The sequence below is a fragment of the Simochromis diagramma genome, unplaced genomic scaffold, assembly GCF_900408965.1.
Source record: "Simochromis diagramma unplaced genomic scaffold, fSimDia1.1 OVJJ01000802.1, whole genome shotgun sequence".
Taxonomy (NCBI): domain Eukaryota; kingdom Metazoa; phylum Chordata; class Actinopteri; order Cichliformes; family Cichlidae; genus Simochromis; species Simochromis diagramma.
In genome coordinates this window covers 22,845,633-22,870,939 of record NW_024387492.1, presented here as the reverse complement: position 1 = coordinate 22,870,939, position 25,307 = coordinate 22,845,633, and the positions used below count along the sequence as shown (strand labels likewise).

The 25,307-nt window shown below is 42.2% G+C and overlaps 2 protein-coding genes across 2 annotated transcripts in view; both read left to right on the top strand.

Annotated features, from left to right (window-relative positions):
- The first annotated feature begins 586 nt into the window (after positions 1–586).
- Positions 587–10,776, top strand: LOC120725039 (interphotoreceptor matrix proteoglycan 1-like). Its single transcript, XM_040017666.1, has 3 exons — positions 587–845; positions 4,916–5,137; positions 10,232–10,776. Exons 1-3 carry the CDS (start codon positions 779–781, stop codon positions 10,483–10,485), a joined length of 543 nt encoding a protein of 180 aa, XP_039873600.1. The 5' UTR covers positions 587–778; the 3' UTR covers positions 10,486–10,776.
- Positions 10,777–15,201: 4,425 nt separating this feature from the next.
- The window catches only part of LOC120725036 (titin-like), a 43,507-nt gene continuing 33,401 nt past the window's right edge, over positions 15,202–25,307 (top strand). Inside the window, exons 1-5 of the mRNA XM_040017654.1 lie at positions 15,202–15,291; positions 15,444–15,577; positions 19,113–19,262; positions 21,025–21,083; positions 24,772–24,792. Of these exons, the coding sequence (XP_039873588.1) occupies positions 15,222–15,291; positions 15,444–15,577; positions 19,113–19,262; positions 21,025–21,083; positions 24,772–24,792 (434 nt within the window). The 5' untranslated portion in view covers positions 15,202–15,221. The remainder of the gene's footprint in view (positions 15,292–15,443; positions 15,578–19,112; positions 19,263–21,024; positions 21,084–24,771; positions 24,793–25,307) is intronic.

Here is a 25,307-nt window from a genome sequence, read left to right as displayed (position 1 = left end):
CATCATTTGTCTGGAGCTTCCTGGGATTTAAACCCTGAGATGGCATAAGCTTCTGGACTTATTGTATTTGTAACAAAGGCATGAAAGTACATTGAGCGGAGGATTTAAGTATTCATTTATTCCTCCGAGCCCAACGGTTGTCACAGTTTTGTGCAGCGATCAGGTTTTCGAATTGAAACAATGAAGTCCGGAGACAGAAACGTGCAGGAAACCGCCAAACGAAACAGAAAAACATCAGCAAAGATTCAAAGGTCCAGCAACCTGAGTCTGTGCAGACATGTGATGTGCTCGTGAGGACCGCTCGGAGCAGTGAGGCCTGCAGGATGCCTTGATTGAAAGCAGCCGGGGAACCATGGCACAGCGTGTCCGGCTGGGCCAGGAGGGGGTGCGTCGAGCCAACTAGTCATCGTGGTTGACAGATGCCCCCAGAAAGCCACTAACAGGATGACGCCTGCGCTGCGAGGGCTGCGAGGTAAAGACGGATTATGTCTGAGCAGTAGATAAACAGATTATTCCAGAAACAGTGCCTACTTTTTTAACCTCGTCACTCTTGCCATACTTTGCAGCAGGTCCTGTTCTGGATCGGTTTACGCTTCCACACGCATCCTGGAATTCATCGGGAGCGTTTCAGCAGCCGCTCAGGGTCCCCCGAATGACACGAGGTCGACCCACGCCCATGATCTCCACCTGAGCCAGAGGAGCCCCCTCCTCTCCGCTGACACCTTCCCTTGTGCTGCTGGATTTACTTTGACGTTCATATTTCAGGAGACCGTCCTACATGATGCTTTGGGCGTTTGGACTCGCTCTGCTGCTCGCCGTCGCTCCGCAGGCTGCCGTGATTAAAGGTGAGCCTCGTTGGTTCGCATTTTATTCTTTGCAAACAGAGAGGTTAGATGTGAGGGTTTAAAGAGTAAGGCTATCTATACTCGTACTAAACTTGGTCACAATGTGAAGCAAAGCCTATTATGATTGCGTAAGTACTTGGCTGTGAAGTCATCGTGGAGTTGGACTGTCACTTTTCCCCCGAGGATACCAAAAAGGCAGTTTAAATGCATGGTGACATCGCAAGAAGTTTGCCTTCCTCCAATTATGTGTGTGCAAACATGTCCTCAATGCAAATGGAAATGCAGAAACAGATAATGGCAGTTCAGTAGATTCATGGCTGGCGTGCTGACAGCTTGACAATTTGAATTACAGCTTTCTCTCCTCACTTATTCAGGAAAGAAAGAAAGCTAAAAATCTGGCAAAAGAGGGGCTGATAATGAAAGTTATAAAACAAAGTTCACCTTCACTTCAAAACATTTCTCAGGCTGTTTATTTCTCCCAAAAGCAGCCCGATGAATTACAACCCTCACTTTGACTCATGCTGTCCTAAATTTATCTACAACAAACCTCTTGTTTAGGAGCGTCCTTTTGGTACACCGAGTGCTTCCAGTTTTAGTGTGTGTGGGCGCCTGAAGGAGAGAGTCGACCCTGAGCAATGACTGTAAGGCAAACGCTGAACTCGGCTCTGCTCCATGCAGCAGATAAACACAAAACAGAGAAATGCTGAAGGACTCACACAGATTAATGTAGGGAAAGATCACGGCATGTGCCCAAAGTGAATGTGAGGGATAGGTGGAGGTTTAGAAACAAGAACATAGAGAGAATCAGAAGAAAAGGTCAAAAACATGGAGCTACATGCAGCACCAGACAGCTTTATAAAATATTCAACACAAAAAGGTTTTATTGGTGCAATTTGGTGGTGGTCTCTTTCTCAGTTCAGTCATTAGAAACCTTTAGAAACATTTCTGCATCATTCACAGGTTTAATATCTTTAATTAATCCGTTTCTTTTTTTCCTGATGTTCCCTTGTTTATTAATAACACATACTGTATCATTTACAGGTATTACTGCTCCTTCAAACTGAAGCGTCGGCAGTGATACGGAAGGATTTAGTCACATTAATGCTGCATAAAAAAGCACATCATCAAAATTAACCTGGACATTTTCAACACTGCAGCTTCTTTGGATTGAAAACGGTATCTAATGAGAGCAAACTCAGAAGTGAAGTATTTAAATACTTTTACATCCCACATTCACCGTCAGTGCAGACAGTAAAAGCTTCGGTGTTCAGAAGATGTCAGGATTCATAAATTTTAACAATTATGATGTTTACAGTTAGAAAACTAGAAAAAATGTGCATAATTTACAGTTATAAAATCCTCTGATTAAAGCTGACTTTAATGTCCAAAATCCATCAGGTTCTGTAGGATACTGAGGATTTAGTCACATTAATGCTTCATAACATATCTTGGAGACTTTCTTCTGCATTCAGCTGTAACGCTGCAGCTTCTTTACAATTTATTTTCTTTGCAAAAAATGTCACACATGTAAATATGTTATTGTCATCTATGTGTGTTGAACTAAAATAAACTTAAAGGTCTGTAAGAAAGAAAAAGAAATGGGATACGTGTTGTGTAGCAGCATGTTAGGAGGTCACAGAAAGTCAGCATCTCTAGAAAGATCATTTAATACCAGCCTCCAAACCACTGACACTTCGATACTGATAACCTAAAAGCTTTCAGGGACTCGCCTGTAAGAACACAAATCTCAGTCACAAATCTTGATGCCTATGTTGTTGTGCTCTGTAGTCATGTCCATGACATTTTAATATAAAGATTTGTCGAGTGATTATTGTGTAACTAACCGAGACAGCCAGAGGGGAGAATGTAAAAATTAGCTGTGATGATAAACAAGTCAAACTAAGAACTTCCAGACCTTTTACCCTCTGAATGAGACCACTGAGGGAACAAAGTGTGGATCCAGTCTCCTCAGATCTGGGCAGTGATGTTAGAGTTTGCATCTGTGTCTGCTAACATGCTGCTTAAATGCTACTAACACGCTGCTAACATGTTGCTAACACGCTGCTAACACGCTGCTAACATGCTGCTAACACGCTGCTAACATGCTGCTAACAAGCTGCTAGCATGCTGCTAACATCCTGGTAATATGCTGCTAACACACTGTTAACAAGCTGGTAACATGCTGCTAACAAACTGGTAACATGCTGGTGTGGTGTCTGAAAGTTCAGGTTTATCTTATGAGCTAAAACACAAAAACTGTAAATCTGCCGGTTATAAAATACTCTCTGACTCTGTTTACCAGCTCGTAGCCATGAAGCTGTGCGTTTGCTTTCAGAGCACATCTTTGATGATGTGTGCTGTGGAAGTGACAACCATTTTTTAAAATTAATCCTGTGATGTCACTGCTTTTCTTTCACTGCTTTCTCATTTTTCTGCAAACAGTTGCTGTCATGTGAGGAGATGTTTATTATAAATCAATTTATATTTCAGATGTTTTCTCACTACATATATATATATATATATGTACATATATATATATATATATAGTGAGAAAACATCTGAAGTGAACTGTTTCCTGTGTGAGGAGGTATTGCGGTGGAAAATATCCCAGGTCGGGATGTTTTTTGCTGTTTTTCTTCTTCATCATGTTTTTCTTGGGAAACATGGTGGTTGCCAACTGTAAGACATTTGTTCTATTAAAGTGCTATTTGAAGACAACTTTGGTAATAAATGTGATGTAGAATATTGGGCATGATATTGGACTCATACAGAAACATTAACCTGGACATCTGTACATTAGGATGAGCCAGGGCTGCCCTCCATCATTGAGTCTCTTCATCACTTTTATGTACAGAAGTTATGAGCAGACCTTGTCAGGTTCGGTGGTCAGTTTGCAGCCGAGTGTGAAGCGACTGGGATAAGAACTGGCACGTCTAAGTGTCCACTCCAGGTTGGGAAGGCGTTTCTGCCTCAAGTGGAGGAGGTAAAGTTGAGGAGGTAGACTTGAGGTCTTTGCTTATCTGTGAGGGAATAAGGAGGGAGCAATAGTAATAGAAATGAGCGCCAGAGATTAATAAGAACTAATGGTTAAATGCAGAGGGGTGTATACACATGGTGACTGAAGAAGAAACACCCAGTGCATCATGGGAATCCCCCAGCAGCCTACACCTATTGCAGCATAACTAAGGGAGGATTCAGGTTCACCTGATCCAGCCCTAACTATAAGCTTTATTTTTCATAGACACTGAAGGGTGTCTGGGCCCTCATCTGAGGTGTTTCAGCCATGTCCTACTGGGAGCAGACCCAAATTTTCCCTTTGGTAAAGTTTTTGTGCCCCCCTGTTCTGGACATATCAGACTTGGATAAGTAGTTTTGTTTCTGAAGTGACCAGAACTACTTTTGTTGTCTCCTAAAGAGTTGTTTTGCATATTAAATGTCAGAAACTAGTCATCCAAAGGCTCAGAATATTCTGTTTCTAATGATTGGAGACAGAAAATATCAAGTTTAATGTGGATCTGTCTAATTACTGAAATGCTAATCAAGGCTTTTTGGTTTATGGACGTCTTTTCTACCTCTGACTCTTTGCAGAGTAAATCAGACCGGCGGTGGTGTCACTGTGGTCCTGACGCTGCTCCATCAGTCTGCGTTTGACTCGTCACGATGTGTGTTTGTCTCTGAAATATCTGGCATCTGTTTATTTACCACAGCAGCGTAGCAGCAGCTGGTGTTTTATCTGCTCTTCACTGCGTTCGGCTCTGATTCCTCTCCTGCAGCTCCAAGCTTCTTCTCCTGTTTGTTTTAAGCCTCTTGTAGTACCAGACGGATGGGGTTTAAATCAGGCAGTGTCGTTTGTGTCGCCAGTGGCAGAAAATGACTCTAAATCCGATTTCGACTGTTTTCAAATGTTGTTTAAATCTGGTGACATGAGCTCTGCTGCTCTTTGTAGTAAACACCACCCATCTGTTGCTCTAAACAAATGCCAGGGATTTGGAACTGACCGCGATCTGCTCTGCAATGACTGTGTTTTGACCCTGAAGTTATTTTTTACCTCCTCTCTTTGTCTGGCTCAGAGGGCGATGGAAGGATGGACTCGGGGGTGAAGATGGAGGCCGTTGGCCCGGCGGGACTGGCGCAGCTGCTGAAGATGCCCGCCCTCACCAAAAGTTCAGGGTTTAAACCAGAGCTACGCCGATCCAAGAGGTCGGTGTTTTTACACTCCGGAGTGAGAATCTGCCCCCAGGAGACCATCAGTGAGGTGATCGCAAGCCACCAGGCGTACTACCAGCTCAGAGGTACAATTTGTATTAGTCTGGAGACAATAATACCCCCTAATCGCTGTTGTCAGCAGTATTCCTCTGATAAATTATAGGTATACTACAACTGAATTCAAGTTTTATTTATATAGCGCCAAATCACAGCAGTCGCTTCAAGGTGGTTTATGTTGTAAGGTAAAGCCCCTGCAATAATAGAGGGAAACCCCTACAATCAGACGACTCCTGATGAGACAGTGGCAAGAAAAATAAAACCCTTTTAACAGGAAGAACCAGTCTCAAGGAGGGCTTCTTATCTTACCTTTCCTAAATCAATTGCTGGTTTTCTGCCTATAAATCTGCAAACAACTCCGAATTATCGGCCAAATATTGATATTGTTCAAATTCCTTCTACAAACAGGCCCTTTTTGGGCTTTTATTTTGAAGCTCAAGTGTAAAGAATGTGTCAGTGGTCACCAGGATGTAAAAATCATGCATGAAACCATGAGACAAATATTGAGTTTGGTAAATCTGCTTCAAAGTAAAATTTAGAAAGATTTTTTTTCCAGTGGAGTATAGGTTTGATGCACACGTGCAAAGTTACACGACGTTATGCCTTTTATTAGCGGCTCATTATGGGGGTCCTTTCGTCAGAGCAGCTCTTATTTGCATTTTGTGCAGGGCTGAAGGTAAGAAAGTTTCCCACAACAGCAATAAAAACTGAAAAATATTTTACTATCTGCTTATTTTCTTTGCAGAAGTGAAAAAAAATGTTTTCTGATGCTTTGGTAAGAATTGTGTATGTGGGTGGATGCAGGAGGCAGTAAACAGCTGAAACAGTCGTGAACCTCCACCCTGTTACAGACTGCACCCATACGCTTCTGTTCGTGACACGGCGTGCTTTGAGCGCCATGTCTCCTCTTTATTCTGGCTGTTTATGAGCCTCACTGACTGACATCAGAATGAATTTACATCAGTTTGTTGAGAAATTTTCAGAAATCATTTGATGAAGACGGGAGAGGGAATAAATATCAAAGAACATCTGGAGGGATCGGATGACAGCACTGAATGCACGCCTTATTATTACCTCTTCCTTAAGATGAGGTCCTTACATTTAGCAGTACGATAGAGTGTTGGAACCACTGATGGTGCAAAAATAAAAATAAAAAAAGGTGAGGTGTGGGGATGTAGGGGTTGTTAAAAGTTAAAAAAAAGTTCAAAGAATAGTCTGATGTTGGTGCTCCAGCATGGGGATTTCAGTTAAGTATCAGAAAGGGAAGCAATGCTTTTCCTAAAAACGTGCACATTTGGAAAGGTAATCTCCAAATTTATAGCTTTTCTTCAACTTTAAATGGCACTGCTCTCACCACTGTGCTGCCTTTTGTTGTGAGAAAATTAAATTTGTGGCTCCACAATTTTTTTTAAATGTGGAGGACAAAGCAATTAAACATGATGCTGTGAATATAATTTTACTGGTTTTAAGTGTTTGCATGCTTTCAAGTCTTAAATTTAATCAGATTGAACTTCAAGAGTAGCTTTAAAAGCCTTAAATTTAGCAGATTTTACCTGCAGACATCCACACAAAGAAAAGACAAAGCTGAAGTGCAGAAGCGTCGGTTTCTTCACACAGTTTCCAGCAGGCAGTTTCACTGTGGAGGAGGGGGGGGAGTGGAGGAAAGCACAGGTACATGATCCCACACTCGAGCCAGCTGACCCGTCACGGCGCCACTGAGGAACGATGAAGTGAGTCACAGGCGTGAGTCACTCCCCTCCTCCGCACAGAAAAGTGCCGAGCTGTGTGGCTTGTTCAGCACAGGAACAGAAGCACGGGGATCGTACCTGTAAAACAAAACGGCCGCCACACGAATCTTCTGAGCGACAGATGCAGGACAGTGTGAGGAGTCCCATGTTTGCAGGTGGTCCAAAAGGTGACGCCCCCCCACCCTCACTGACGTTTTCTAATCACTTTTTTTCTTTAGCTTTATACAAAACACCATGAGCTTAAGGAAAGGTGTGAAGGAGAGCTGATGAGGCCAGGAAGATCAGACTGCTGGACTAGAAACTCCTCATCATAGATACTTCTTCACATGTGTGGTTTTTCCATGCATGCTGTATAAATGTGTCTCGTATCTTCTCTTGCTGCTAAAGGAAACTTGTGGTTTTAATGGCTTTCTGATGATGATAAAATCTGTCAGTGCAGAATGCCCAGAAAGAGGACAAAACCAAATCAACTTCCACTTCACTCCATTTTCACAAAGCTCATTATCATTATTCACAGAGGTCAGCTCTGAAGAGAAGAAGCTTTCTAACAAGCAGATCTTAATACAGCAGCAGTTCAGCTGTGGATTTAAAAGCCTGTTGTTGAATCTTTAAAGCACGTCAGCAGGTTACAGCATGAGTGGAAAACCTCACCGCCCTTCAGTCTGCTTGTGAACGGTCGGCACAAGTCGTGGGACGCCATCTCCTTCTGATAGTAAAGCCACACCACTCTTCATATGGACAAACTGTTCATGAAAACAGAGTTCAGCGTTACCCAAAAATCAAGTGTGCCCTATAACCTTCAGCAGCGGGCGCCCATGTGCATGAAAACATGGGGTTATATATATAAAAGTTCTAGTTGGTCGCGGCATCCACCTCGAGCATTTCGCTGCCGTCATTTTTAAACTCCTCCCTCCACCGCCGCTCCCGGCTGTGGCTTCAGATCGATGGCGCCCTCCTCCATCTTCGTTTTCCATCCGAGCTCCCCTTGCACTTCACATTGATTCACCTCCCTCCCCACACCGTTAGCGTCTAGACCTCCGCGGGGGGCATAGCTGTGCACCTCGCGCCCCGAGTACCCCCTAAAAATAATTAAATGGCGTCTAAAGGCCAAAGAGTCCTCACATAATTCAGCTTTTTCTTCGTTGTGCTCATAGCTGGTCTAATAAATCTCTTTCTTTTTAAGCCTCGATCTCATCTGAGTCGCCCCTGACAGAGCAGCTCTGAGATGACGGATGAAAACTGTTTGTGACATCAGTTTTAAATGCAGCTCGCCTCGGGCTGTATGCGTGTTTAGCCGGATACTACCAAAGAAAGACGGGCCAGAGTAGCTGTGGATAAAACATGAATTTCATAAACAAGACGTGTGAATCTCTTCAGATGTTCAGTGAGAGTTTATTTGTGTGTTCGAGGAGTTTTTCCCTCAGTTAAAATTCACTCTTTTATGACTATTTATTGTTATTACCGGCACCCAGGAGCTCCTACTTACAAGAAGCCAAATTAAATGTGTTTTAATGTTTACCCATGTATGCGCAGCGTCTGCAGCCTGCAGAGCTGCATGCTGTGTCCGTGTTCCTTTATCCTGTGCTGTAAATGTCAGAAAGATCCCGCCCCACTCTGATGGCTTAATTCTGTTTTCACACGTTCACGCTTCATCTCCGCTGATTTTCGTGTCATGCACATATCTTTTCATCTTTCTCGTCTTATCTCTGCTCACGCTCCTGTTTGATCTTTTATCCTCGTCTAACACGGACTTTATTTTCCGATTGATTCAGAGCGGATTAGCTCGAAGTCTCGTGTGTGTTCTGTAAATTTGGACATACCGAAGGCTTCAGTGTGTTGTTTAAAAAGGGAAAATCATACAGCTTTGCTCACAGATCCCACCGATGGACCTTCTTTAGTTATTCCCAGTGAAACCAGACAGAAGCTGACGTTTCCACAGATGGTGGTGGTTCATTCAGACAAAGCAAGAAATACTGGTCTGATTTCTGCAGTAATAATAAGTATTGCATCTTTGCTACCTAAATAAAACCACGATCACGTCTGTGGTGCAGCATTCTCATGTGAATATTTTCTTGGGCGTCAGTCGATGAAATCATTGATCGTCTTCCTCCACTCACCTCTAAGCATTCACAGCAGACGGCTTTCTCTGTTTTCTCAGTATTATTGTGGGGCCTTACGATACAAAGCTACTTCAGGCAACTCTTAAAGAATTGAATTGAATTGAATGACCCCGGGTGTGACTGTGGTTTAGGTTGTTTGTAGATTTGTTCCCTCAGTGTTTCCTGTCTCATTTTTTTGTTAAGTTAATTCATGTGTCACTTCCTGTTTTATTTTGGTAGTTTGTCTTGTGTTTAGCCTAATTTCTTTGATTTTGCCTCCTGTGTCTTGTTACCCTGCTGTTTCTGCTTTACTTACCCTCGTGTATAAACAGCACTGTGTTCCCCTCAGTCTTTGTCTCAGCGTCTGTTAACCTCCCACATGTGTCTCCAGCTTTGGGGTTCTTTTTTTTTTTACTTTTCTGATGGACTTTGTTTTGGCTAGTAAAGAGCCCATAAAAGAAAGGCTCATCTTAGTTTAGTTTGCCTTTCTCCACATGTCTGTAATTCATTGCAGTTTCTTGGTTTTGGAAGACATAAACTGCACGCCTGTTAGACTTCAGCAGAAGAAGATGGATGGATGACTAAACCAATCTTACTGTGCCATCAGTTTTTGTTTTTTAATCCTCCTCAGTTAATTCATCCATCACAGACACTGCTGCAGAGTTAAATACGTCCTCTGGAGGTTGGAGAGCTGAAACTGTCTGATTCATTTAAAATTACCTCGCAACAAATCTGTATTTGCATATAGATAAACATGTACATGTTTATGAATATAAACATCCGTAAATGGATGAAATGTTGTTTATATTAAAAAGAATGAGGCTGCTGTGAGGAGGTGGATATTGGAGGTGAGGAGGTGGAAATGTCACTATATTAAAACACATCTTCTTTATTTCAGTGATGTGGCACAACATCAACATCCACCTGTGCAGTTTTTCTGTCATCAGACCAGGTCGAAGGTTTAAACCTGATCTAAGGTTTAGGATACATTTGATGTCTGCTGGTTAACTATTGGAGTCAATCTGGATTTAAATAAATTGTCATCTCTGTGAGATGTGACAACACTGGACACTTGGAATAACTTCGTACAAGTTTAAAAGTGCAGATCCAATTAGAAAACGATGTTGTGATGATATAAAGAAACTTCCGGATTCAGCAGCAAGGTGTTCAGTGCTGAACATGGTGTGTGTGTGTGTGTGTGTGTGTGTGTGTGTGTGTGTGTGTGCGTGCGTGCGTGCGTGCGTGCGTGCGTGCGTGTGTGTGGTCCTGTGGTCAGTTTGTCAGGAGGCGGTGTGGGAGGCGTTTAGGATCTTCTTCGACAGGATTCCGGGGACGGCCGAGTACCAGCGATGGGTTCACACGTGTCAGCACGAGTCGCTCTGCATCTCTGACCTCGCCAAAAACTTCAGCGACTCGGAGGAGCACGTGAGCATGATTCAGCGGGTACGAACGAGATTCTTCACATCTGCCTGCAAACCATGTTTCATGTTCATCTCAGCTAACCTGTCATTGTTTTCATCGTTATGTTGAAGGTGTGAGTTACGTCTTGGATGCTTTTAAATAAACGAAGCGGAGGGAGTTTCGCTGTCAGTCAAAGGCACACAGTGAACTGGAGTAAATATGCAGTGCTCCTTGGCATCTGTATTTAATTGAGAACCTGATGTTAATCCAATCACAGTGAAACTGAATGGAGACAGTTTTTACTTTATACTATTTACAGTTTTCTGAAGATCCTTCACTTTCTTTGGTTTCTTTTTCTTTTTTTCACCTGAGCCTCAACTCAACCCCATATTTAGTTCCTTTTTAGTTCAGTGTTTTTGCTTATTTTAGTTTATTTTTATTGTTTTTCATGTGCAGGGAAGCCTGCCGAGGCCAAAGACACTTCAGCTACAGAAGGGTCTTTTGCTGTCAGTTGTGTTTGTTTGCATCATTTCTGCTGTTTTTTCCTAAAGTCTACTTTTTTTTCACTTCCATTTAAAATGTTTTGGTCACAATGAGCTAATTAGTTTTCTTAATTTAGGATATTTTTTGCTGTTTTTACAACAAATAAGCTGATTATCCCAGCATGAATCAGTCCCTCTAAATCATTCAGGCACCTCACTTGCAGGAGGGTGGTTGGAGTTTGTTGGCCGGCAGCTGCGTTGTAAATCCATCAGCAAACATGCAAACATTCGTCACCGCAGCATCTGTCCTGTCTGTAAAGTCTCAACATTAACGGCACGAAGATTAAAAACTGCGGAGATTTATACTGAATCAGGCCAGTTAACCTGCAAAGGAGAAAAGGGCTGCTTTAATAGCATTTAGCTGCTCAACACCGCCGGGAATATGAGCGAGCTGGACATTTAAAACGTTCATTAACATTCAGAGTCATTTTTAAAAAATGATACTGTGGAGATTTAATAAGTTTAATCGCCAGAAGGTTTGTAAAACTTCAGGGACAGCTGCAGCTAAATGAAGGTTTAAACCACAAGAGGCACTTTTTAAATGAAGCCTGGTGTAAAAGTAAATCAAATAATCAGTTAAAGTAAAACCAAACAGCTGCACACGAGCTGAAATAATGTGTGGTGAAAGTAAACGATTGTTCTGGTTTCTGATTGGTTTACAGAGGATGGACCGGCTGAGAGACAGGAGGCCTTCATCACGGTAAGAGCTGACAGATGATTCATGTTCGTTAAGCTCTCACTGCGTTTCTCTGACTGCATGCACACTGATAATGTGAATATGATGCAAACAAGGCCATTAAACAGTGTGTGTGAGGGTGTGAACCCGCAGGAGTCCAGAAATGTCATTTAAACAAATGATTCGAGTGTCAGAGCGAAAATCAGCTTTACATTAAAAACTTGGTGATTTCTTAAAAAAATGTCTAAAGCAGAGGTATCAAACATAATAATAATGCAGTCCCATTAAACAGTATTGAAAAAAGTGATAGACGATGTAAACTTTGGACTTTTAGTTTTACAGCTTTATTTACTGACAGAAACTTCCCACATGGTCATTCATGCTCCACCAAAGTAATTGGGTAAAAAAAACTTAAATAAAACACTTACATAAAAGTTCCTGTTTTTCACTGCCTACTATAGATATTTCATTTTGTTTTTACGCAGGATATCCTGTGTATCCACTGAAAACTATACACTCTACACATGAATACACATTTGTGTAATTTTACACGTTTACAGTGTAAAATTACCAGATTTTACACTTTTAACCAGATTTTGTAATCTGGTTAAAAGGATCGTGGTTCTGATTGAACCCTCACTCCCTGAGGCGTGTTTCAGAGGTTTTATGCAAGCCAACACGATTTTAGTGTCTGACCACGTGCTGAACTTTGCATAGCTGTTAGAAATATTCATTAGTTAAACTTAACAATGAGCACTCAATAAAGGCGGGGGCGGCAACCTGCCCCTGAGCCGGGCTCTGCCAGAAGTTTCTTCCTGTTAAAAGGGAGTTTTTCCTTCCCACTGTTGCCAAAGTGCTGGCTCACAGGGGGTAATATAGTTGTTGGGTTTTTCTCTGTATGTACTATTCCAGGGTCTACCCTACAATATAAAGCACCTTGAGGCAACTGTTGTTGTGATTTGGCGCTGTATAAATAAAATTGAATTGAATTGAATTGAATGGAGAAGCAGATTTTCAGCACCGTCATTGCCAGCAAAATTAATCGATTCCAGGCAGTTATTGGCCATTTACAGGTTGGGAATTTTTCAGGTGCCAAATATATTTTGGCAATATTTGAAATTTACAGACATGTTTCCAATACTGACGTCAATGACAGCTTGGGCAAAAATAACAGTGGATGAGCTTCTGGTGGTCGTTATGTTCTTTTCTGTTGTTGTCTACACATTTCTGCCACTTCAATCGAAAGATTCCTTCAAAATATGTATTCATGCATCAGAAACATCTTACCATACATAACGTGGTGCAGGGAGAGGGAGAGGAGCATGAAAAATAAATAACTTCCTTTAACAAATAGCAGATTTCAGGGGTAATTACACACATGCAATCAAAAGGTTCCTCATTGGATCTTTACTAAGGACTGAAGTGCTACAGTAAAGGATTTTCAAATGTATGTTTTCATTTGTAAATTTTAAGTGTTTATTGATTTGCAGCAAAGCATCACTTTCATAGGTTCAGCTGAGCAGTCTGTCAGTGAGTCATGTTTCAGGGAGAAACGTCACATCGGTGCAGATGTTGCTTTAATGTCACGAACACGGTGGAGAGAGTGCCGTTTGGAGCTGACAGGTGCACTTTTGTGCGTTTGTAATCATTCGTGGATGACTCAGCACCGTCATTATTTCTGATCTTTGTGTCTCTTCCATAAAGGAATAAATACAAAGTAATGTGTGTGCGTGTGAGTTGTTAGCAGAGTGAAGTTTATTACTTTAATTCATCATTTTCACTCATTGATCTGAGCGTTGGTGTTTCAGCTCGTTCTGCTGCTCTCTTCATGAAAGATGGATGAAGTTATGATGAGTCGAGTGTGACTCTTATTAGAAGTACAAGGCAGGTTATGCAAGATTCATTCAACATGATTAAAAAACATGCAGACCTTTATTTTATTTTTTTAACTTGAAGGGTTTTAATATTTCATCTGCACTAAATGTTCTCTGTAAAACATTTAAGACTTTGGAAGAAGCCCTTCTTCCCTCTTAAAAGCAAAATCCTTTGTGTTTGTGGTGGCGTTTGGATACGACAGGCTTAAGCCCAAAAACACTGCTTTATATGGGATTAGCATTACATTTAACATACAGCATGGCCATGTTTTATTAAGTAACTCAAATGCATATCAGCGTGTAGCCCTCATCATGAAGTAAAACAGATTTTGTTCAAACATCGGCCGTTTTCCTCCGGTGCTCACACCAAACATAGAGCAAAGTTTTAAGCTGCGTTACTCGGCCAAAAACAGGACAGACACAACAGCAGCTGCCTGAAAGTGCTTTATAGTGTAAAGTAAAGACTCTACAGTGATAGAAAGAAACCCCACCAAACAACCCCCTGTGAGCAAGCATTTGGCAAGAGTGGCAATAGTGGCAAGGAAAAACTCCCTTTTAACAGGAAGAAACTTCTGGAAGAACCAAATAGAGTTCTAAAAATGTGACGGATATTAAAAAAAAAGTCTTTAATTTCAGATCAGTGCATCTGTAAAACATAAAGTTGGAAGTCTTACAGCTGTGCTCATTACTGATACTAGAACAGCTTTGCATGATTCACAGTTCAACATAAACCTTCTTTATGTCACACTGAGCCTCGCTGCTGTCCCCTGAGTTAATCCTGTGTGAAACAAGCTGTTTTAGCTCCTCCCACTTTAAGCCATCTTCATTCTGACAGAAGGTCTGAACAGAAGGTGGGTGGAGCGTCTGTTTCAGATTACCATATTAGGGATATCCTCTCCCTGTGATGTCATTAAGAACCACGAGTAGAAAAAACTGCCTGAAGCTGAGTGTATGTTCTGATTCGTACATACACCAACCTGGAGCAGGAGAGATGTGACAGGAAGTCAATCAATCAATCAATCAATCAAATCTTTATCTCAAACATATAAGTAATAAATGTTAATACAGAAAAAGACAAACATGAAATCACTTAAAGTGACCATATTAGGGGGAGAACGCAAACGTTTATCAAATCCTACACTTATCTAGATCATCCTCTGTTTTCATTATACAATCTAAAATATACCTATGTGCCACAAATAAATATGTTTGTGTAATATGTGTTCCTGTAACTATGTTCATTGTTTGTAAATGTTTGAAAAGATGAGTCAAAGATGTGCATTAGTAGTTTTCAAATTCTTCAACAACTCCAAATTGGGGATGTCAAAGAAATTTAATTTCACATCTAATCCCTGAGATATTCTAGTATAAGAAAAAGAAGTGCAATGTTCAACACATCTGTTTTTTCCACACAATAAAGAAATTCTGCTGAAGTGAATGAAAGAAAGCACTCTTTAACTGTAAAAATCAATGTGCGAAATTACAGAAAAATAGCATCCATGTGAAAACAGGAACTTCTGTAGCACATACAGTGAATAAACAGGAACTTTTATGTTTTTAAAAGTATTTTCTAATTACTTGCAGCATGAATGGGCATGTGGGAGGTCTTTGTCAGTAATGATAAAGCTGTAAAACGTAATCATTTACACCTTGCTTCACATTTTTCAGTGCTGTTAAGTGGGACCAGACTGGAGTCTCTGCTCGGCCGACTTTAGGCCCCGGGCCTTATGTTTGACACCCCTGCTCACTTTCAGAATGTGAAATTTTTGTGTCATGGTGTGTTTGTCTTTCTGCAGGGGAGCAACGACTCCTGCACCGACGCAGAAGCTCCCGGAGATCACAGGTAGGACATCTTCAGCGGAACTCATGTCATCTGTTTATACACTGATAGTTTTTTACTGTTTTCATTGTATATTGTCGTATACACAAATATATTATACAGGTAGATTGTAGTTGGTTTATTCTGAGATTAACGTTGCTCCTGTCTCTCTTCAGGTCCTGAGGCTCAGACCGATCCCCCGTCAGCGCCCCCAGTGCTCGTCACCAGCACCACTGTCTTCTTCAGTTCCACGAGTGCCTCTCCAAGCTCCGCCCCTGAAACGAGCCACCCTGCCAAGGAGCTCAAAGAGGTACAGAGGAGCACTTACATTTACATACGAGGTATCAATCTGGCGCTCTTATCTGCCGCAGGAAGCTGAAGGAGGAAGGAGCTCAAGTGTCTGACAGGCTGAAAATGTCACGCTGGAGCGCTCATGAAATTATACATCAGTTAACTTGAGTGAAAGGCATCACTTCTGTCCCTCTGTCCTCTTTGTTAACCTGTAATCACCTGTAAGTAACCCATTAAGAGCTGCTTACTAGCTGCTCCGTACTTGAGAACTAAGGTTTATCCTTCAACCAGTCCTGTGAAAACTAATTTACTCTGATGATGCAGTAGAACCACTTTTACCAGCAATAAGCTGAAGTAATCATTTTCTGTGTGATTTATCAGCCTCTCACGTCACTGTGGAGGGATTCTGGCCCACTCTTCTTCACAGTGTTGCATAAGTTCATTGAGGTTTGCAGTATTTGTCTGTGCACAGCTCTCTGAGCACAGCATGTCAGTCAGGCTGAGGTCTGGACCGTCGCAGCACCTCGATTCTTTTCTCTCTCAGCCGTTCTGAGATCTGCTGTTGCTTGGGATCATTGTCCCGCTGTATGACCCACTGTAGGGGTGACGTCGCACTGTGGACAAATCCCAAGCAAAGATTTTCTTTTTTAACGCTACATCGATAAATAAGACAAGCACAAAGATCGGTTTTGTCTTCTTTCACGTCTGTCCGAGCCAAAACAACAGTGAGCCCTCCGGTTCCTGCACCAGCATAATCCACCTCGTTCTTATTCCCAGAGCGTTTGTGTAGTGTAGTGTGAAAACAAGAAGACGGTGAAAAAGGTGATTAAGAACAAAGCAAAACAAAGTGCTAAAACGAAGGTTCTGTGGCACGTAAACCACCAGCCCTCTGATGTCCTCCAATGTCCTCCTGGTTTCAGTCAATAGTGACCTTCAGCGGGTATTGGAGAGGCTTGCTCAGGGTAACACTGCAGTGGATAAAATCCACACACCCAGATTATATCGCCTCTGACCTAGGGATGCCTTGGGGTCCACCAGGAAAAGCAGGAGGAAGTAGCTTGGGATTCCCTTTGTGGGAAAAGAAGAAGGTAGATTTGATTAGACTTTATTGTCTCGGACAAACAAGGGAGCACATGGCCTAAAATAAACATGATATCAGATCCACACACAGCCCAGATTTGCAGCCCTGTTGATTAGATTTTGAGTTTGTGATCTGAGCTCAACAGACAGGTTACCAAACGTAATACCAAAACTGATAATAGATTCAATAGGTCCCTTATAAAATAATATCCTCCCGCTGTGCTGTTAGCCTTCTTTAAAAAAGGGGCAACAACAACGCTTCAAACCGGCTTTAACTGACAGCCAAGGTCAGTGCCTGATCTCAGATCAGCGATCTTCCCTCGGTTTCATTTACATTTAACATTTGGTTTTGCCCTCCCACCAAAGCAGCGTCCCTGCCCTCTCTCTTATATAAGCAAACAGAATTTCTATATGATCTGAGAATTGAATCACAAGCTTGTTTGTATACTGCAGGAAGGAGAGAGCTCACACAACCCTGGGGGGGTCCTGTACTCCTGTACGAGTGAAACAGCCAGGTTACCTTCCACCTGCTGCTGTTTTTTAATTATATAAAAAATACACACCTTTGTGTGTCGTGTTGTTTAGGAGACTGTGAGGGAGGCTGGTGTTTAACGCTGAGCTCAGACCCATCAAAGCGTCATCAGATCTCTGCTTCACTCCACAGCATCTCTACCAGAATGCAAACAAAGCATTTCATCATGGTTACGTTAGAGCTACAGGTCTCATTATTTTAGGGATGAAGCTTGAGTCAGCTGAGAGCCGAAACAACAGATTCCAAGCTGGAGTCACAACAGCAGACACAGTGTTTAGGAGAAAGTCCCATCACATCCACGGGACCTGGTGGTGTCTAGTTTTTTAAAAACTGTTCACAGTGCTGGGATCAGTTATTACTTCAAATTCCATCGAGTGACAGATTCTTACATTTAATTCTTCTGTGGTCCTCGTGCTTCCTTTAGCTTTCCTCTGGTTGTTCTTGAAATGTCCTCGACTGCACATCAGACATCAGATGGAGGTTTTCTGATAATCACCAGCTGAACACAAGATGAACGGAGGCACAAACTTCATTCACACTTCACTTAACACCTCAGCCAGTTTTCAGCCAGTGAAGTTTTTTGCACTTATTTTTAGTCACATCAATTTCTTTTCAGCTCATTTCAGTGAAACAGTTGTTAATAAAAGAAAAAGCCAGCTTTGCAAAAACCTGAAAGATGTGCACGTTGGCAGCTGTGTTTGTTGGAGAAGGATCACATGACCTTCAGTCTGCAGACGGCGGGTTTACCTGCTGCACAGGTGGAGCTGCTAAGCGCCTCACTCCTCCCCCTCAGATAATTACTGCTTTTTCACACCACTGACATGGTTACGGTGAGAGGAGGAGGACAAAAAGCCCGGGCTGACATTTGACATCAAACTCCTTTAAAGCCGTGCAGGGAACATGGCGTCATTTCGCTGCTGACTGTTATCTGAAATGACCGCAGCAGTGAGGTCGTTGCTCTTTCACGGCCTACAGGAGCGTTAAACATACAGGGACGAGCCTATTTCATGTTTGCAGCCATTTTTTCCTCATACTTTCATTATGGAATATCTTTGCTTTAGTTTCAAACATAAACAAAGAGATACGCTATTTCCTGTTGTGCTTGGATGTATGAAAACTTCCTTTTGATCCTTATGGTTGTTGAAATATGAATCTGTCAATGGAAAATTGTATTTAGTAGTCAGTATAATCTTTTAGTGATATAAGTTTGCATATGGTAGAATACTGCATGTAGTTATTTGTATTAGGAAATATTCAACCATGTATACTTAGAGGCATATAATTAATTGTGTGTGATCACTAACAGGCTGCAGGCTTGGGGTGCACCCCAGGAATGCACCCCCACGTCCTGGGAGCACGAGAGAGCTTGTACCTGGTTTTATTGTTTTATGGCAGGATTAACGTAGTTACGTCTGTTTTAGTTTAAGTGCTTCTTTACATATAGATGAACTGCTGGACTTCCTCACCATGTTATTTAGGGTGAGGGGGAGACTACCCTTTCCTGACCAAGGATGTACCTTTTGTGCTTTTATGACCCTTTGATCAGCAGGACACACACACACACACACACACACACACACCACTGAAGTATAAATAAAGACCAGGGCAAAGCTCAGCGCGAGTCTCAGTCTGGAGGCTGCCCTTGCTAGCAAGAAGTTCTGTGTGTTTCTCTTCTCTGAGTCTTTACTGAAGAAGTGTTTTAGAATATTTTCCCTAACAGAATCATAAAAAGAGCTTTCAGCCTGAATTTCCTGCTCTATCGTTTCTTTTTTCTCGTCTGCATATGTGGTTCTATTCACACAAGCAAATTTGTTATTTTCTCTGATACCAGTCAGTTTCATGTATTTGGAAATGCAAATTAAAATGTTAAAGCATAACGAAGAGACGCACGTAAGCTGTCCCTTTTTAGCGCCTCTCATTTGTCTCGTTTGCCGTCCTGAAGGACCCGGAGCTTCCAAACGTCGTCCCAGATAGTCCGGTGGAGCAGATCGTGGAGTTCAGTATCGACCTGGTGGATCCGGGTTACAGAGAGCTGCTGGATGACCCGGATTCCCCTCAGTACATCGACCTGGCACAACACCTGCAGGACCAGGTGAGACCTCCTGATTCCTTTTTTTCCAACCTCTGCTGATGAGAATAAAAAAAAAACTACCTCACTCAAACCAATAGAGAGAAATGGGAAAATAAACCTAAGCTCCCTAAACTGCAAAAGACAAAGTGATTATGACCCAGCATTTTGAGGTTATCGTCTTTTTGTGAATTCTTTGTGTTTGGAATATGTTAGTTTTTCTTAGCATTTGCTGTATGTTTAGTTTCATTTGTCTGGTCCGGTTTTCTCATCAACCCTTCTTGTTTACATGTGTCCTCCCTGTGCTCTGTTCCATGTCTCCCCTGTCTGTCATGTGTATCCATGTATGTTTCTTCAGCCCGTCATGTCTCATTCCCTCTCTCTGTCTCTCGTGTCAAGCTCCCAGTTTACGTCTCGTTTCCCTCGTCACCCTCTTGTGTATTTATGTAGTCTGTTGTTATTCATTTATTGTCAGGTCATCTGTTATGTTCATGCCATGTTTCCAAGGTTTTGTGCTTCCAGGTATTTACGTAATCTCCCCAGGTTTCCGTGTTCAAGGTTTTTTATGTTTACTTTCTAGTTTTCTCATTTTAGGCTTTTTCTTTTAGGGTCAAATTGATTTTGCCTAGCTGTTTGGTTTGTACTTTTTATCAGCCACAATAAACGGCTCGCTTTCTGTTAAAAGTTTTGTTTCGCGTGTCTGCATTTGGGTCCTCCACCATGTGGAAACTCGTTTAAAGTTCACTTTTTCTGCAGTTTTCCTCAGAAAATTATCAGAAAATATCAAACATCCAGGGTACCAGCACTCTTTTCAGTTCCTCTGTGTTAAACTGGTGCAGTTTATTTAAACTATGATATATCCCATGACATTGATGTTCAGAGCTGATTACTGGATATCATACACAAGTAGTTTAAATGTGTTTTTCCACACTGACACTTTCATGTGGATATCTGCCAAACACTGAGAAACGCTGGAAAAATAATGACAAATCAGCAAATTTCAACCAACATATGAGGGGAACATCTGGGCTCAAGTTGCTGTAAAAACATCAGCTGATTCTGAGGGGTTGAGGTGGGAGGCACTCTTCGTGTAATGACCTTGTTCTTCCTGGGTCTCGCTCTTTACAACGGCTGCAACGGAAGAATTAAATAACTCTGATTGGTTAATTCTGCATTGCTGCATCAGGCTCAGTCTGCACTTTTAATCAAAGAAATAAATCTTTATTTCTCAGTTTCTGAACGAGCTTCGCTTGTGACAGTCTGATCTCCTGCCCTTCCTCCTCCTCCTCTTCCTCTATCAGCGTCCGTCTGTGCCGGCGCTGCTGGTCCAGGCTGATAGTAAAGAAGCTTACACCACAGGGCAGCGAGGTCAGGGTTCAGAGAAAGGGAGAAGATTACCCCCAGCCCGCTCTCCCTACGAGGGTTTTCCTTTTGTCTCCTTGCTCTGGGCTCCTTGCTGCGAGTCATGTCGAGTCCCCTGCTGAGAAATCGAGTCCTTCAAAGTTATTTTCTCTTCTTCTGATGCTAAAGAAAGGCAGCTGGGTCCTTTAAAGTCACGCCAGGCGCAGCGGGATGCTGCCTGATGGAGCTCTTAAAGACGATTATGTCATAAGTCTTTGTCCAGGTGCTTAACTCGCCCAAAGATAGATATCAATGGGGGTTTCCCATTCATGCGGTGTTTGTGCATGTTCACACGCTGGCTCTTGTTTGGTGGCCCAGAACTGATTATGTTGGAGCGGGAAGAGGGTGACGACGGTATAAAGAAGTTTGTTTCTTTCCTTTGCAGATGCAGCATGTCTTTGACAAACTTCCTGGATTTAGATCCATCCATGTGCTGGGTATCAGGTGAGTTCGAACCGTGAAGCATACATCTGAGTAATCAAATCTCTCCAGTGTGGCGGTGGTGGCAGCGAGGCAATCCAGCGAGGCTCTATAATTTCATCACATCTGAAACAAGCAGATCAGTTGGCGTGGGCGGCCTGTGAATAGATAAGAGGCCGGTTGTGAGTCGGATTGTTTCAGACACCGCCGCAGGCGAATGTTTCGTGGCACTACTAACAAGACTGAATGGAAAGATTATTTATCTCTGCTGGATGCGTTTCCTGTTTATAAGCAGTGACAGTGGGCCAGCATCGAAACCTAACGGGGGAAGAAAATATTATTATAGTTTTTCCTCAAAAACAAACTCATTTTTAACCGTTTAGAAAAAAAAACTTGGTTTGAAATCAGTCAAACAGGAATGAATTAAGCAAACATTCAACCGTTCGTCACAGAGCGCTTTGTTTTGCATGGTTCTATAATCCAAGCGTTTCGAATTCAGTTTCACCGAGCGCACCAAGGCTCAATCGCAAATATATGCCTGATATGGTTTTTTCACATCCACATAAAGCCCTTGACCAAGGCGCCAAATACGATTATGAGCTTTTCTAACATTTAGCGAAGCAAAATTATTCAAGACGCCTCCTGTACAGCCACCTCGCAGCAGCACAGGGCATTTATTCTAACCACAATATGACCTGATGTAAGAGTAATTGATTAATGCTGTTCCTTCACACATCTGTGTATCCTGCCTGTTTTAGCTTCCTTAAAAACCAAAGAATGAAATTATCTCCGATAACATACTTCACCTGGACGACCCTGCCACCAAACTGGCTGCACATAAAAGTAACTCTCATTTCATTTTCTGACTCAGATGATCTGACAGGACACGCCTGAAACACGCGGCACTTTGCTTTGTTTGTGACTCTGTTATTGCGGGCTAGCGTTCCCACGCCTGTGCAGACGTCTGTGGTTATAAATCTTATATTCACCTTTCATCCTCACGTCACCTCTAGACCAGTTTCACCACCCGGTACCTCAGCTTCAACCCCAAAATCTCTGAGAATGTCACCGTCTACACCACTGGTAATCCTGCATGTTTCTCTGCTGATCGCTGAGTCTCCGAGTGTTTGCAGACAGGTCGGCATCTTCGTGACAACCTGCTCGTAACCAAAGCAACTATGAGAAGGATTTTAGTGCTTCACTGTACTGTTTGAGGTCAATTGCACCAAGCAACTGTTCACCAACCAGGGGGCGCCGTTGTGTCTCTGAGCATATGTGACTGTGAAGAGGACTTCTTGAAGATTGTCTCATTAAACGCTTTCACATGCAGTGTTGGGCAAGTTACTTTGAAAAAGTAATGAATTATAGTTACTAGTTACTTCTTCAGAAAAGTAACTGAGTTATAACTGAGTTACAAGATACTAAAAGTAATTAATTACTTGAAAAGTAACTATTGCATTTTAAAAAATTCTTTAACCCTCTGGGGTCCAGGGTATAATTGGCCATTTTTAACTACTTTTGATGTTTCCTCTGTCATTTCACCTTTAATAACTATTTACTTTGCCTTGTTTGGTATCAATCTTTTCAAAACAACCTCACGTGTCTGAATTTACAGTTATGTTTTCATTTTGACATACTGTATTAACATAATTGATCTAAAATCAGACAAAAAACATAAAATCTGAGTAGAAAAAGTTATATTTTTTACTGTAACAACCACAAACACGTTTATTGAATCATATTTCATAACTTTAAATGCAAATATAAATTGTCAATTTTTAAAAAAGTTAAAAAGTTATTTGCAGTCATTTACCTTTTACCCTTTTTTTTATAACCACTTCAAACTATTGACATAACCATCAGGAGTTCTGCATTCAATAAGATGCCACACTACGGAGCCCCACAAGGGACATGGGAGAAAAAAAATTAAGACGGACTTTTGCGAGATCTCGCAAAACAAACTCGGGATCTCACAAAAGTTTTAGCCGCATTCTTCGGAGGCCGCCAGCTCGAAGCCGACCGGGAGGTCGAGGCACGATGTGCCGGGAAAGCGGTGTTCCTCCCGGCTGTAGTAGGTCTCGACCTCCCGTTAGCTTCGAGATGGTGGGTGTCAGATCTCCGAAAACGTCAGAGCACTTTTGCAAATATGTGATGTCTTGTAAACCGAGCAGATATCTGACGTTTACACATCTACATTCACGCCTCAAAATATCTTAAAAGTTTATTTTGTGACCCAGAAAGAGTAATATTACAACTAAGTAGCTGCCGCCATTGTTGGAATTCAACTTTTGCGAGATCCCGAGTTTCTTTTGCGAGATCTCGCAAAAGTTCATTGTAATTTTTTTTTCTCCCATGTCCCTTGCAGGGCTCCGTACCACACAAATTATTTGTGCCACTCCAAAAAAATAAAATTCTGACCACTATATAGGAAAACATCACAGCCTGATACCTGCAGGTCTAACAGCAGCAAGTGTATCACTCCTTTTTCTACCTGGAGACAGCAGTCGCCTCATTGTTCTGACACACAACACAAAACCACAACACTACACACTTAACTACACAAGACAACACATTAACTACACACTTCAAACATGCTAAACGTCACAAATCTCTCACATCTCAAAACTCGCTCTCTCTCTCTTTCTGCTGTCTTTATCTCTCTCTCTCTTCCTCTCGCCGTCACTACTAAAACTTGCCCTCTTCCCTAAACAACCAAATGTCATGTTGCCATATCATTTTTTGATTGGTCGACATGGTGCATTTTTCCACCAACACGAACAGGCTGTTTTTTGGTTTTCTTGGTCATAAGCATGGAGTGCTTGCTAGCACTGTCCTTAGACAGCAAACATGACGAAACTATTCAGGAAAAAACACCCGGTGACTCTCATGACTCTGGTTTTACGTGGCCTATCAACACAATTTAAAAACTGGTATATATCACCTTGTTGCTTTGTCATCTTGATGTGGTCATGTGATTGGCTTACCACGACTACTTTATTCTTCCTCAGTCAAACAGCAGCACTCATGCGATTGTTTTGCCCCCTTAGCTCCAGGTGTTGTGCAAAAAGTGATCGTCGGGCAGAAAGTGATTGCCGTCGGCGGGAGAGCGCGCAGCTGCTTAAAGCTGTAGAGCCCAGATTACTTACAGCTGCTTCCATGCAACTGATATAAAGTGCGGTAAGCTGAACACAGCTTCAACCGTCTGTTTATTGAAAAATAGTAAGGCGACCGTGCCACATTTTCTTCTTAGTAACGGTAACAGTGTTGCAACGATAGAAATAGTAATTAGTTTGATTACTCGTTACTGAAAAAAGTAATGCCGTTAGTAATGCCGTTACTTGTAACGCCATTATTCCCATCACTGTTCCCACTTTTCCACCTTCGATGTAAAGCGCTGCTACAGAAATCACTGCAGGAGTCAGAGCCACTCGGTCCTGATGCAGCAGGTTATTTAAGCTGTTCATTGTTAAAGTTTGTATTTTATTCTGAGCATGTTTTTTTGCCATTGATTGTTGTTCTTTTGTCTACAGTGTTTCCCCCAGAGAAACAGGCTTTTTCAGACTCCACCATAATGCACATCATTTCATGCCGAATTTAAAGTGACACTCGAATGGCTCGTTTCTTGTGGCTCTTGTCATCCTGGTGGTGCCTTTCTTTCTGTTACACTTTCATTTCCAGCTCTAATGCCTTCTTTTCTTCTCCCCAATGTAAGCGAGACCCAGGACACTGACGGGTAAATGGCACCAAGAGATGAAACATCCCCTGTAGTATCCGCCTCCTGTTGTGTGTTTGTGTTCAGTTTCCTGCCAACATGCGGCTCAGCTTTTATTTGTGTCCGAGTTAGACTCACAGAGGGGGGATTATTTCCCCCCAAACTGTTCACACAGCTCAGTGAAAAGATCTGCACGGGGACCAAATAACTGCTCAGACAGGCGGACAGCTTCCTGTGAATCGCAATCGCGTTACAGGTGAACACAAGGAGCACAGATGCTTTTTCATGAAGTTTGTCACAGTGTCGGAGAAGACAGGTGAGCAGGGAAACAGGAAGACCTGTGGATACTGTAATTGTCAGGCTGCTCCCCCGATTAATTTGCCTTCCCCTGTGGCGTCTGGGGCTGTCACGGCCAATAACACGGAGGTGAGGCCTCAGCGGGAGCTTGTCCTCTAATCTCGGGAAGGATTCGCAGCTCCTCCTTCATCTTCCTGCCAGATTGCAACAAAGCAAAGAGTGACTTTTCTCAGTGTTTG

Coding starts and splice junctions, on each gene's coding strand:
- LOC120725039 (XM_040017666.1), top strand. CDS start 779: ATGATGCTTTGGGCGTTTGGACTCGCTCTGCTGCTCGCCGTCGCTCCG. Junction 846..4,915: donor GCAGGCTGCCGTGATTAAAG/GTGAGCCTCGTT, acceptor TGTCTGGCTCAG/AGGGCGATGGAAGGATGGAC. Junction 5,138..10,231: donor GGCGTACTACCAGCTCAGAG/GTACAATTTGTA, acceptor TCCTGTGGTCAG/TTTGTCAGGAGGCGGTGTGG.